The following is a 14,373-nucleotide window of genomic DNA, read 5'->3' as shown; positions in this document are numbered from 1 at the left end:
GTGCGTCAACACGCGTGCAAGATATCGAGAACATGGTCATTGAAACTAAATGGATCTGGGTGGTTATGTTTCTTTTTTAAGAGATTGCATTTTTCCTCTCTGGGAAGATAATTTAAAATCGGTATGAATGAGCGTTATTGAAGATTACGTGCGAACGATCGGGTAGATTTCGAATTGATGGTTTCACAAACTCGCGTGAATCTATGACAGGTAGACGTGTCGGAGAGATTTCAATCTTTCCGGTTCGACTAACGGATTTCGCTTTTTCTCTTGTTTTAATTTCACCGTTACTTTGTGCCCGGTGAAACAATGACGGATTAAAATATTTTACCGACACGTTTAAAATTTTATTCCCGTGATTGTTACCGGTGTTCCTGTCACGCGTCGTATCGCCGTAATTGTCATTTCTGTCAATTCGGAAACACTCCAACGAAAGTTTCGTCCAAATGGGTAAATTGACATAATGTATTTCCCAGTGATCCCTCTTGCCCCTTGCAACGCACTGCGGAACCGTAGCCGTAATCGACAGATGTTATTTACATACGCACACGCGTACGCACGCCATAATACCGCTACAGCAATCAGCCGTAGTATCGTAACGATCGCTCGTTTGCACAGCGTTCCCCATCGTGGTGGGTCGGTAGCATCAAAGCCAATTGATAATTGTAATTTGGAGTCGCTAAAAAAAGCGACTCCCTTTTTCATTCTACAACGTCGCTGCGGACAATCTTACCACGAGGCACTTTAACTGTTCTAATTTACGCCTATGATTGCTAGGAATTTTAAAGTTGAAGATTTTTTTTAAAACTTCTTTCTTCTCTTTTTAAGACAGTATAGGATCTGGGATGTGACATCTGAAATATCTTATTACGTATTGATTTTGTTACAAAACGTTTCACAAAAGATATATTCGATGGGGCTCGTCGAATGGAAGTAATTCGATCTTTTTTTTTTTATAACTGCGATTTTGATATAAAAAATATCTTTTGTACAAAGCAATTTGTGTGGTAAAGTCAATACACAATATATTTCAAATGGTAGCTTTTACTGGGTGGAACCGGTGTCCTACAAGAGCACAACGATATGTACGATCAAAGTATTTTAATCAAGAGATATCGAATACAGCATAGGTCATAGAGAAGAGCCGAAGGCTGCTAGATAATACATAGATACCGGGGGCAGGGAGAGCGGGAGCGAAGGGGACGGAAATACAGTCTTGTTTGCCTTTAATCATTTTTGCTTAGCGAAACACAAATCTCATAAATATATAAATAGAAAAACGCTTGCCTCGCTCCAGGCAAGCTAACGAACAAACGAACTAACCACCGTAACGATTCCCCTTCTACCCCTCCGCTTTGGCGATCGCGTCTGCGTGTACGCGTGCGCACGCATTTGACCCCGCTGTTCCCCTTTCCGAGTTAAAAGGAATGGCGTACGAGGCTCCCCTCTTCGTCGGACGATATTTCGTTTTCGTTGAGCTTTTGGTCGATCCACTTTGCAACTCTGTAGCGGTGCAATTATTCGCGAGGACCCGTTTACACAGAAATTTTGATCCGTATGCCGCACTGGATCACGCCACACCGCACCGCGTCGCGACGGTCCAAAGAGAATATCTGATGTCGCGGTACTCGCAGCGGACCCGGCCAGCCCTAGATTGCTGATTTTACTCCTTTAATCTCTTCCTCCATCCGACTCCATAGGCGACGTGTAATTAGCAGGAGTTTTAGCTCCGACCAATTATCGTTCCTCTCTCTACCTCGCCTTTTCCCTCTCCTGCCTCTGTTATCGGCATCGAGGGTTCAAGGTATTAAAAATAGAAGCACAGCATCCAGATAAAGAGGAAGTTAAACCTGAACCGCCATTTTTGAGTGGGCAAGACTTGTCAATGAGGATCGAAATAATTAAGGAGAACGTTCGTTGATTTACGGGTGTCGGGTGCGTTGTTACATAAACTTCTAAAAACAAGTTCTATTAAATTCGGTAATTATATTAACGTTTATACAGGGTAATATTTAGTGATTGTTGAATAATATTAATTTTTAGAGTGCTGGGCACTTTATACAAAATTTATCGATTAGAATAAGTGGGAATAAAATTACTTTTGAAAAAACTCCTAGTGCCGAATCAGGAGAGCGGTGCATAAGAGTTATGAATGATCGTAATACTGAGTATAGCCGAAAAATTATCGAAAGGCTGTCGCGTGGTGCAAGGAAGTCGAAGGTGAAAGCTTCATCATTCCCAGGGCATGTTCTCTGGGAATGTCCGCGACGAAACGGTACCAGCGGGCCAGGGGCGACGGGCTCTCCGCACTCCTTATTAAAGATTCAAACTAAGCCCCTTGTCCTTGCTCCTCCGCGGTACCGGCTTAATTAGTAGGAGATTTAGTCAGCGCTGCACTTTATTTTCGTTCATCTTGGCAAATCCTTTCACCTTTCCGAGGTGCCGCCGAGCGTTAATCGACGATGCTCCACACTATTACACCCCCCTACATGGCTGAATGCGTAATGACGTCTCGTCGAGAGTAGATTTCATTATTTAATGCACAAGAGCGGATCAAGCTGTTTATCGCGCTGCGGTTAAACGTAAAGTTATAATTTATCCAATGGAAACTAAAAACGCGATAAGAATAATGCTGGAGGTTTCAGGTTATCTAAAACGTATTTCAGCAATGTCCGAATTTTGGGAACCTGTGAAAATAGTGAGTCAATGTAGATTATTTTGAATGACAATTCGTGCAAAACAGTTTGCAGAAAACAAGAAGGGAATTATTGCTGCCATGAATTTAGGGAACAATTCATCCGACAGTGTTTTGAAAATCTGCTAAATACCAGTTGCGGTTACTAAAGTTTTTCTTCATGTTCCTTCCTCTCCCACAAATCCTCAGTATTTCTACAAGGATATCGTCTTTTTTACTCAATTCATGCGATACTCGCTATTTTCTGTGGTTGAAACTCATTAAAAATAAGAAAATACAGACTATATCTCCCATAAAAAAATACGTCTTTTAAAGTAGAAATTTATATTTCTTCGCGAAGTATGCGTTACGCAGCGTTTGGTTAACAATAATCGTGAAAACTTATATATATGCATATCTCATTTGCTTGAGAAAGGGCAACCATACCTTTTTGGCTGTTTCGAAAAAGTCATTTGCTAATTTATCAAGCATTTTTTTCTGAACGAAGTTCTCCTGCGATTACATCTGTACGTTCGATGCAATTGCAAACAGTTTCGCTGTACATGCATTTATTAGTGCAGCAAGAGCAAACATTTATCACCGATGTTGTCCTTTACTAAAAGGGCAAATGCTATTTTTTCCGTGGGCATTTGGTGAAAAATGATCGAAACTGATAACGAGCGCATCCAAAAGTTTCGGAGACACGGAACGTACGTTCTTAACAAAGAAATCAAGAGCAAGAATCGACGGATCGAGTAATCGTCTGCGCAGCATGTAGTCATTCATAGCGACCGAGTTAATCTCGCTCGATGGGGCTCCGCCGGTCCCACCGGCCGGAGCAAGAATAAACGAAACGGGACCAGGCGTCGATTAATTGAAAGAGAATGCGGAATCGCGCGGGATCCGCTGCCTCCTCCTCGGTCGCGGAGTTATGGCGCGCGTTAGGCAAAATCAGTGCCGAGCTCAAAGTTCTCCCGACACGGGGGGCCGGGGCGACGACGATACACCCCGGGTGGCCCGGGTGAGTTCCGGGTACCATTCGGGTACGTCCCGACTACGCTTGCCGAGCGAGAACTTTTTAATTGGCTAGCCTTAATTACTTAACCGGCGGAGCCTCTGTAATTACTCTGTTTCCCACTCGTCTGTACACTCCGCGCGCCCCCCCCCTCTCCCACAGCGTCCTCCCCTCTCCACCCCTTCGGTCCTTCCTAGATTTCCGCCTCTCTCCGCTGTCTTCCACCCCCAACGCTTCATCTTTCTCGGGGATGCTGTGATTAGCCCTATTTATTTAACTCTGTTTCCGCGAGCTCGTTGTTGACGCGGGCGAACCTCTCCACGGAGTAGAATTTTACAGAGAGGGCGCGATCTCCTATGATCGTCGACGTGAAATTCTTTTCGGATAATAACTACTGGTTTGTCGGAAACTGCTACAGAATTCTGTAAAGATTCGTGTTTCGCGTATATGGCATACTGCGGGTCTTCATTGAGAATTCGTTTCGATGTTAAACTCGATTGGTGTTAAGGTGACATGGAAATGGCATCCGGTCTGGACGAACCGAATTGTTTGCAATTTTACCACATTGATATGGAGGCCCTGAGGAAGGTCCTGACACTTATGAAATTTCACTTTTTTTTCTTTAATTAACACGTGTATAAACAAGTTAACAAAAAATAAATTTCACGGGTGACAGGATCTTCTTTAGGGTCTCTACGTTCGTGTATAATTTCAAAAAATTTGCGTCGTCCATTCCGGAGAACAGTTTAACACACGAGATATCTCAGTCTCCACTTTCATATTACCTTAACATCGTCACTACAGTCAAGTAGGTTCTTACCAAATCCATAAAGAATGAGTTTTAGCGAGAGCAATTGCGTCTACGCGAAAATCAAAGTCCAGATATCGTGCTCTAGAAGCTGGTTGTTCTACAGCGGTGTACAAAAAGGTGGAAAACACAGGGCTTCGTGAAGTATCGATTTCACTTGAGCCCTCGAGAGTGGGGCATCCATTTTTAATGTGGTTTCGAGCGATTTCGATAGCACCGAGGTGCAGCCTTGTCACGTTGCAATTCGCACGTTTCGTGATAGCATCGCTCATGTATTTGCGGCGGTTGGGCTTTACGCGTTATTTGATTTTTATCACAACGCCGACGGTCACACGGTGACGACTTCTCGAATTCGAGCCTCGACGCTTATCCAGAACATCAGTAATTGGCACCAGAATTACGGTGATAAGATCATAACTTTTCAAAAACACATCCGCACGAAAATTTCAGCGTTAATATGCTTCGGTACGTAATTGCAAATACAGTGACGAGGCTATAAATCATTCCCTCATCCATATTACAGGTTCCGAAAGGCATATATATTTCTATATCAAAGCTATAGGTTGACTCAAGTCATTCTACGTTATACTTTATTTTTTTTAAAGAAACCCTTCATGAGCGGAATATTTTACGCATTTTTGATGTTACGTTTCCAGAGACCGGGAGACAGCTGGGTCCCCACGCGTGTGCGGTTTGCCAAAACGTGGTCGAAGGAGGAACGCAGAGCAGAGCGCTATCTCGCAGTCAGGCCGGTCAGTACGGTCTCAGGGAGGATCAGGTTGCACCCGGAGCACGTGTTTGCAACACCTGCAGATGCAAAGCCGTTCGCGGTCGGTACACCGCCTGTCCCCTCCCTGGTTGTCCCAATCTCAACAACGCCAACTCCAAGACCCGCGTCAAGCGACTCCGGGCTCTTCCACCGAAATGGCTCGACCTACCTCCCGAAGTTCGGGATCCCGTCGTACAAGCGTTTCGTAAGTATCAGAAGTAGTGATTTCTTTTTGGCGTAGAATTACATTTTCTTTATATATGGAGGTACCAGCTCAGCGTTCGAATCTAACGAAAATGTAACATGCGAGTACGCGAGCGTTACGAAAATCAGATGTACGAGTACACAAGTGTCACGAAAATCGGATATGCGGATATGCGAGTGAAACGAAAACTCCTCATAATTCTAAGTGCAATGTTAGCATTGCGGTTTTTTCCAAAGGATGGAACCCTCGAATTTTTTTTTACGGGATTCTTCCTCATCCGGTGAACCAAGAAATCTGTTTTACGAGAGTTCATTCAAGTAACCTTCACCCCGGTCCTTAGGTACGAATAACTTTTCAGGAACTGAATTGTTACCCGAGGTATTAAATGATATCGATACTCGTATTTTGTGACTCGGTGGTACTGAAGTTTGGTGTGGTTGGCTTGTATTAGGTTGCTACATAATTATTGTTACCCTGCAAGGTAAATAAGAAATAGCAAAATGTAACGTTAATTATGCATCGATCTAGTAATATCACTTTTAACGCACTTAATAGGGTTTTGGTTAATGGGGAAAATGAGAACAGAAATCGTTTCTTTTTCAGAGATACCCAGCAATGCGACGAAGTGCTGCTCCGCATGTTTCAATCGGATATCGAGAAGGTTGGCACCTCATCTATCCGGTGGACCGGACGCTTCCGAAGATACTACAGATCCATCGACGCGTCAGTGGTCGGACGAGGAGCTTGAACAGCTCAAGAGAGCGTTGCGAGAGCACGGTACCAATTGGCCCAAAGTCTCGGAGCAGATATCTGGAAAGTCGAATCATCAGTGTAAAACTTATTACCTTACGTACCGGAAGAAATTAGGATTGGATCAAGTGGTCGCAGAGTACTATCAGTCTCTCGGTGAAGAGCGAAGGCCGTGCCTTACCGACGAGGAGGAAAGCGGTAGCAGTACCAGTAGCTGTGACGAATTGGCTGTAAGTTTGCCCTGTTGCATAATCGAAGGACATCTACGAGACATCTTGTAACAAAACTAACTAAGGAATTAGTTTTGTTACAAGGAGTTAGTTTGGCATAATGATTTACAGAATACGCGATATCTTATTTTCCTATATTCTCACGTGTTTGCATAAAATATCGCTTCTAAAATGTACATCCTGTTTTATATTGCTTTATGCAATACTACGTATTGATAGAATGATATCACTTTGTACTGACAATTTATTATTATTGATTAGGTGCACGACTCCAGCGATACGGCCAGTGCGGGAAGTCCTGCAAACACCATATCGAGTAGTACACCGGTAGTTCCGGCTTCGTCGTCAACTTCGGTTTCTGCAGGAGCTTCTTTACCTTTCCAGCAATCATCGGATCCAAAACTCGGCGATAAACTCTCGGACATCGCTGTTGTATCGTTGGTGCCGTCCTCATCGAACATTGCTTCGTCCCAGCAATCCTCCGCAGTCGGAGCACCAGCTGCTAACAGGGAAGATTACGACAGTTCTGCCACGGTAAGACAGTTAAAGGAAGGAAAAGTTGCCTGTATGAAGTGTTTCGATGTTCATACATTTTATTTCTTATGGTTTAGTAAATATAGAACGCTCAGCTACTCTATTTTCAGTTTTGTATTTCAAGGATAAAGACATTGATGTAAGCGTTTTATTTGATTTTAGAGATTTAATTTTGTTTACCGCTCCTAACAGAAAGCATCCATGAAGATATTTACCTTGGATTCGTAATCGGCATGCATGTTGTTTTGCACGAAAATTCACTAAGCATCTATTATATGGTAGATTTTTAAATAGAGAACCTATTCGTAGGCCTCCTATTGAGTATAGTTCCGAAAGACCTAATTGCCCTGTTCGGTAATACCGAATTATGGAGTGTTAGAGGTTATGTATGAGACGATCCAGTTTTTTTGTTAACTTCTTGGTCCTTTTCCGGTAATAGAGCCGTCTGATAGAGGTCCGCTCGTGGTTTCAGGAGACGGCGGACGAAGGTCAGGGAGGTACCGATTTGGATACGAGCAGCGTCGTGGTAACGCTAACTACTACTAGTAGCACGAGTACAATAATGCAGCAGCAACAACAGCAACAGCAGCAGCAGCAGCCTCAGCAACCTCCGCCAGTTGTCCATTCCCCACCATCGACTACTAGCAATTCTAATCCGCTTACCGTCAAGGATCTCATGCTGGGTGTAATAGAGATGCAGCTCAAACGTAACCCTAATAGCCCAGCCAGTACCGGTCCCGTTCCCGTTAGTTCCGGTACAGCGACGATATCTAGCATTCTCAAGACGGATCATCGCAACGACATAACATTTGTTCGCGAATACAAGCCGTCTTCGAGTGTACCCACCGTTATGTCCAACAGGGACTCGACTTTGGCGACGCTTTCCGTCGTATCTGGACCTCATCATAGTCACCGCTCAGCCCCGAGTCCACAACAGCTTGGTAAGAGAACGTTATAAGCTTCTTAAGATAGATTAATCAGTTTTTAAAAGTTTTACTGAAATTATTATCGATCTAACTTATCCCGTTATCGATAACAGGCCAAATGCAAGCAACTATCACACCCTGTCCACCTTCCGTGCCGAGTAGTCAATCTCAGTCGTCGGATCTACTACCGAAAGAGGGTTTGGTGGTAATGCAAGTTCAGCAAGCTCTCCGGGAAACGGAGGGAACCCTCGACCTGAGCATAAAGAAACCAAGACAACAGCAAGAGTACAATCATTCCCTCCAACCGCCGCACAAACCGCCGACGGTAACCCTCTACCGACCGGAACCACCACCGGGGGCTTATTATCATCCTCATGGGCATCCGGACCAAGGACGCGGTTCCAAAAGTCCGCTCTACCCATCCTTGCCAAGGCCTCAAGCTCCCCTTACACCGAAGATGAACAAGGTAGCGGTGCCACCGGCACATCCGAAACTATCGCCCAAGCTTGCGAGCATAGGTGCGGGTCACAAAAGTGGATCGATAACTCACGGAACCCCGGTATCTGGAGCTCGTTATGAGGGTCTTCTTCGGCAGATGACCCCACCGGGCAATGCCGGGAGTGGCGCGAGCACAACGACTAGCCAATCGGGCCTGAAAGAGACCGGGGGGTCCATTACCCAAGGTACACCCGTACATCCGTTTGCCGTCGACAAGCGAGCGCCCATCTACGATTACCATCGTTCCATTAGACATTCACCGGTAACAACCGGCAGTGTTCCGGGTCAAGGCCAGAACCAAGGAGTGGTGGTGTCTCACGGCAATCAGTATAACTCCTACCCGGCGCGTCCACCTCCTAGCTACACGATGGAGCAGCAACTTTCCTCCAGGCAGATCATTATGAACGATTACATAACGAGTCAGCAGATGCACCCGAGGAGTAGGAGCTCGGCGAGTGGCGAAAACGCCGGAAAGAGCGAAACTCCTTCGACGCTCTACTACACGGGCACACCTCCGCCACCGCCACCGCCTCCTCAGTCGCATACGCAGCCGCGTCAAGGCGTTATACAGAGGCATAACCCGCAGAAACAGATTCACTATCCCCCGCCGCCTCCTGGCTTGGAAGCGTTCTCCAGCTTGGTGGACGTGGCGGTGCAGCAACCGAGTCTTCCAGTGCCCCATCCGCACGGGCATCCGATAGCGGCGTCGAGTAGCGGCAGTCACGAGGGCCTTGGAAAAACCATGGCTGACAGGCTTCTCGCTGACCGCTATGCGGATAACAATAGAGCCTTTCGCGAGCAGGAGATGCGACTTCAAGAGCATCGACTGGCCATGCAGCAGGCAGAGCATCGAATGGCAGCCGTGCATCAGCAGCACCAACAGCACCAGCAACATCAGCAACATCAACGAGAGAGGGAGGCGCATATGCGGGTAAAGGAGGAACACAGAATACAGCGAGAGGAGTTGCAACAGTTGGAACACCGCATGGTCGTGCAGCAACATCACCATCAACGCGAGAAGGAGATTCATCAACAGGAGCATAGGTTGGCCCAACAGAGGGAAAAGGAGATGCATGCCGAGCACCGCCTGTCCGTCCAGCAGAGGGAAAAGGAGATACAGCACACCGAGCATAGAATGGCCGTTCATCAACAGCGGGAAAAAGAGATTCAACAACAACTAGCCGCAGTTGCCCAGAGGGAAAAGGAACATCAGGAACATCGACTGGCGGTACAACAGAGGGAAAAGGAGATCCAACAACAGCAGCAGGAACATCGATTGGCAGTTCAGCAGGAACGTGAGAAAGAGATGCAACAGCAGCATGCGGAACACCGACTTGCCGTGCAGCAACAGAGAGAAAGAGACTTTGTTCATCTGCATCAGCATCAACAAATTCAGCACCATCTTCTGCAGCAGCAACGCATGGAAGCTGAGAGACGTCATATCGCGCAGATTTATCGAGATCAGCAGCATCAACAGCTTCAAGACAGAGAATCTTCGAGGTTACTGAGTAGCGGATTTCCTCCTTCCTCTAGAATACAACAGCAGCAACAGCAACAATCGCAACAAGCTACCTCGAGGCAGAGTCAGTCTTCCTCTAATCAACAGCAGAATGACTCGTCCTCTACTCTCACAGCTGCCAGCCTGATCGATGCCATAATCACTCATCAGATCAATCAGAGTGTCGAAAACGCCAGTGGAAGTCCCGCATCTAATAGTCAAACAAGCAGAGGAAGCGATCGTCTTTTCCCGGTATGTCGATATTTTATTTCCCTTATTCATTTTTAACGCATATTTTATTTGTGTAACCATGTTAATAATAAAACTACTGACAAAATAGGGGATTTCATCGTTTACCGAGACGCAGAAAAACTCTTGATAGGGAATGGCTTTTATTATGTTTTATCGTTGGTTTAGGGTTTCCACCGAGAAAGCCCAGCTGAACCTAATGGCGTGGCACACAGTCCTGCGGGAGATGGAAGCGGCGCCAATAGCGGACCTGGTGGAGGTAGCGCCAGTGGAAACAAGGGTATTACGCTCGGAGAACACATCGATCACCTAGTAACAAAGGATTACGGGCCACCGCATGCGTCTTACAGATCCTACGCAGGGTAAGTTCCAAGTTTCCGCTATACGATCGTTTGCGCAATCAACGAGAGAAGATAACATGTCGTTTGTTATTTCAGGTACCACGATGATCAGTGGAAGAGACGGAAAGGAGCAGAGACGGAATCCGCAAAGACCGGCGACGAAAGGCAAATCATTCGAGTGGCCCAACAACAGCAACAACAGCAGCAGCAGCAGTCCCAACAGCAGCAGCAGCAGCAGTCCCAACAGCAGCAGCAGCAGCAGCAGCAACAACAACAGCAGCAGCAGCAACAACAACAGCAGCAGCAGCAACAGCAGCAACAGCAGCAGCAGCAACAGCAGCAGCAGCAGCAGCAGCAACAACACCAGCAGCAACAACATCAACAGCAGCAGCAAGTATCGTCAGCAGGCAAACAACAGTTTCACGCAGTAGAACCCGTGTCGCCGCCGGAAACAACGACGAATCACTACGCGCGTCGCTTTTACGAAACTAGCACTGCCACCACGACTTCCAGCGTACCCTCCAACAAACCTCATCTCTCGCCCTTGGATTACGTAAAGAACAAGATCGTCGAGGTAATGAGGACATCCGAGGACGACAAAGCGAGCAGCGGTAGCAGCGGCGGCGCTGGTAGCGGCGGAGGCGGCGGCGGCGGCGGAGGAAGCGGCGGTGGAGGCGGCACGGGCGAACGCAACGGGTCCGGCGGGGTTGGTGCAGTCGGCGATAAGGAGGACAAGGGTGGCGCGACCGGGGGAAGCGGCGGTGGCAATGTGGACAGTCCTTCCGGGGGCGACATGGTCATCGACGAGACTCCCAGTCAGGCCGTGCAGTCCTCTGCACCCGCGCCGGCTCCCACGCCGACGACCTTCTATCCATTCAGTGCACTAGGAGTGCACACTGGCCCGCCTCCGGCGCCGCCCCCTCCGACCTCGGGTTCCGTGACGGTGACCAAAACTGAGCAGCCACAGGCGGAACCTGCACCGCTGCTCTCCGCGCAGTACGAGCCCCTCTCCGACGAGGATTGATTACGGCGCGGCACCCGGCGGAACACCGGATCGCCTTTCGCCGCCTAACCGCGGCCTCGTGGAGCTGAACTCGTCGCTTTGACGGGCCAAGGGCTCGTCTCGTCGGTCGACGTTGCCCCTCGGACGAGGTTCGCCTCGAGGGAACCGTGGGAATTCGTGGAGATCCGTAGCTACGCGGAGTCTTGTCTCGTCGACGAGGCAACGGGATTCAGCCCGGTAGCCGATCATTCTTCGGCGCAGCGTCACGTGACCGACCACGACATGGCGGTCGATCCTAGCGCTCGAAGCGACGCAATTTTTACGCGTTAGGCTGAACGGCCATTTTTTTATGCGAACACTTATTTTAATTTTAATCGAGTCTGGGTCATGCAACGGAGAAGGGGGAAGGGAGGTGGAACGAGAGAAAGGTGCCACCCGGCTAGGTTCAACGATCAATTTGCAATTATTCCGAAGATTCTTGGTGCGAGGCCGCAACGGATCAGTCCTTTTTCTGTTCTTAGAAAATTTAGGAAGAGGAACGTGTTTCAGAACACGGCCCGTCCATTGACTAAGACCGGGTTCAGGAGATTCTCTTAACGAGAGACGCGACGACGCAAATTTGGCGTTCTACTGCCGGTTGGACTTGATGTAGTTTCTTTTTTAAACAATTTTAGGCTGCCCCTCTCGTTGAGAGACGCCGTAGCAGCAATTGGTAGTTTTCATCCAGTTTATGATCTTCGGGCGGCCTGACATCGAATCCGCCCTGGTACTTGCTTTGGTTTTCCGCGCAAATGATTTAGGAATGTTTTAGGAATTCGACCCTGTCGGTTAGGGTGGCTGGACATCTCGTCTATTCGAGAGTTGTTCTCGAAGTCAGGGATGCTTCTTAGCTGCATCGTGATCTCTTTCGATACTCCCGACGGAGATCTCGAAGGTCGCGGAGATTTATTCGGACGAATACGAGGCCGTGGTACGCCTTTGGTGTGATTGGTGTGAAGCTTGATTCAGCTTAGGTGGTCGAGACTTCGAACGTTTCGTTAATTTTAGTTTCTTTATTTCCAATGTACCGACTAACTTTGTCATGAAGTAGTTGTTATTCCGTGGTTCGTAATGCAGGGAACATCGCGTTCTACGGCTATTCGAGCGCAACTGCAAGAGAACGCCTTTTACAGCAAAGATCTCGTCATACTCGTGCCGCACCCACGATTCTTTATTCTAACGCGTAGCTTTGAAACCACACTATATTACGTGTGCTATATTTGTAGTGACGCTTCACCTAAGTGTGGTAAATTTGACAATGCTATATGGTTTTGAACTTTTCACGGAACGCGCAATCGAGCCTGCCGCACGAGTACAAGCGTTTTCACCGTAAACTCCACTCTGGACGTAATTACGCGACAACCAGGCATAAAAGAAAAATTGATTGACGAAATGTTCCGAACTCAAGCCCCTTCTACCGTTTATCCTGACGGTGTTACAACTAGCGCGCGATTCGATGTGCGTGCTCGAACCGTCCGGGATATTAAACGACGCGGACGGTTCTTTTTTTTTTTGTAAATATGGAACGATTAGATTCGTGAAATGATAAATGTCGCGTTGATGAGTGTGTACGTTTTTATTTCGAATGAGTCCGCCAGGTGTATGGGATTAAGGCCGGCTAATCGACGATACCAATGCGCGGTATATTTACGGACCCAGCTCGCGAGCTGAGGGAACGAGAGACGAAAAAAGAGACGCGCAACGCGATGGAATACGGCAGTTGAATGTGTAAATAGATATATATTTAGTTATACATAAAAATTTGCGGACGATGCACGCTCGTATGTGCGTGCGACTGGAGGCGGGTAGACGCGACTAGACGCACGTTGGACGCACGCGGCGGGAGACCCGGGCGCGTAAGTGGTGTAATTTAGGCCCCGGTCGCCCCGTCCTCTGCGGAGATCGTTTTGGTCGCATCGTCATTTCTTTTCTTCTTTTTGGTAAAGTGGTTTAAACTGAAAGCAGTGTAACTTTAAGTGTTGTACATAGTACATAATACTAGCCGGTAAGGTGAGCAAGTAATTATACGAATACTAGTTTATCGCGTATCGATTAAGGATACATAGGACTAGATTAAGTCTAGAAGGTAGCGCTTAGATATTAGAAACCACGAACTGACTAGGGAACTTCTCCCAGGACTACGTTCTCTTATTAAATGAATGAAAACAACCGATTAAAGATGATTGAATTATTAATGAACGAATGGATGTGGATTTTATTTAATTTAATGCTGCAGAATCACACGGAATCACACACACGGGCGGTCGTACTCTCGCGACACACCCCCATATACGGACACACGTGAAACACGCGCGACACACCTACGTTCATTTAGCGCTGCGCTCGCATGCGCCTGGCGACACGTACTACATACGACTTTTTTATACAGCCTAATTTTATATTTGTACGCGGCACGGTTGTCAACGCGTGGACTGCCGCGCGGCTTAGGCCGTGATCCACGCGACTCTTAGAAATTCCAGAAACTCGGATGCAAATCTGCCTCGAGGTCGCGCTTCGTTGTAACTCTCGAAACTCGCGAAACCTTTCGTTTCTTGTTAACCCGAACGCCGAATACATATTGGAAAATATCGACGAGTCCCGAAATCTCGAAATGCCGTTACGGAAGGTACCTGTGCCTTTTCGCAATCTTTTATGGCCGTTTTATTAAATGTTTTCCTATAGTTTTCGCTGCAATTTGTGCTCTTTTTCATTTGCCTTCTTCCCCGCTGTTCGAGCTACCTTAGGAAGCCTCCTGTAACGACGCCGATGCGCCGGAGATCATCTCTAGGACCCTTGACATATTATACGTCTAAGACTGATTGCGCAATTCGAAC

At 47.3% G+C, this 14,373-nt stretch overlaps 1 protein-coding gene across 1 annotated transcript in view; it reads left to right on the top strand.

The window, feature by feature from the left end:
- Positions 1-14,233, top strand: part of LOC105696338 — a 69,931-nt gene extending 55,698 nt beyond the window's left edge. The window contains exons 11-18 of the mRNA XM_023434286.1: positions 5,154-5,471; positions 6,075-6,451; positions 6,713-6,985; positions 7,458-7,926; positions 8,025-10,159; positions 10,325-10,518; positions 10,594-10,751; positions 10,908-14,233. Of these exons, the coding sequence (XP_023290054.1) occupies positions 5,154-5,471; positions 6,075-6,451; positions 6,713-6,985; positions 7,458-7,926; positions 8,025-10,159; positions 10,325-10,518; positions 10,594-10,751; positions 10,908-11,521 (4,538 nt within the window). The 3' untranslated portion in view covers positions 11,522-14,233. The remainder of the gene's footprint in view (positions 1-5,153; positions 5,472-6,074; positions 6,452-6,712; positions 6,986-7,457; positions 7,927-8,024; positions 10,160-10,324; positions 10,519-10,593; positions 10,752-10,907) is intronic.
- The last annotated feature ends 140 nt before the right edge of the window (positions 14,234-14,373 follow it).

Source organism: Orussus abietinus, unplaced genomic scaffold, assembly GCF_000612105.2.
Source record: "Orussus abietinus isolate OABI.00-Male unplaced genomic scaffold, Oabi_2.0 scaffold164, whole genome shotgun sequence".
NCBI lineage: Eukaryota > Metazoa > Arthropoda > Insecta > Hymenoptera > Orussidae > Orussus > Orussus abietinus.
The sequence above is the reverse complement of the archived record's forward strand: the minus strand, read 5'-3'. Positions and strand labels throughout refer to the sequence as shown.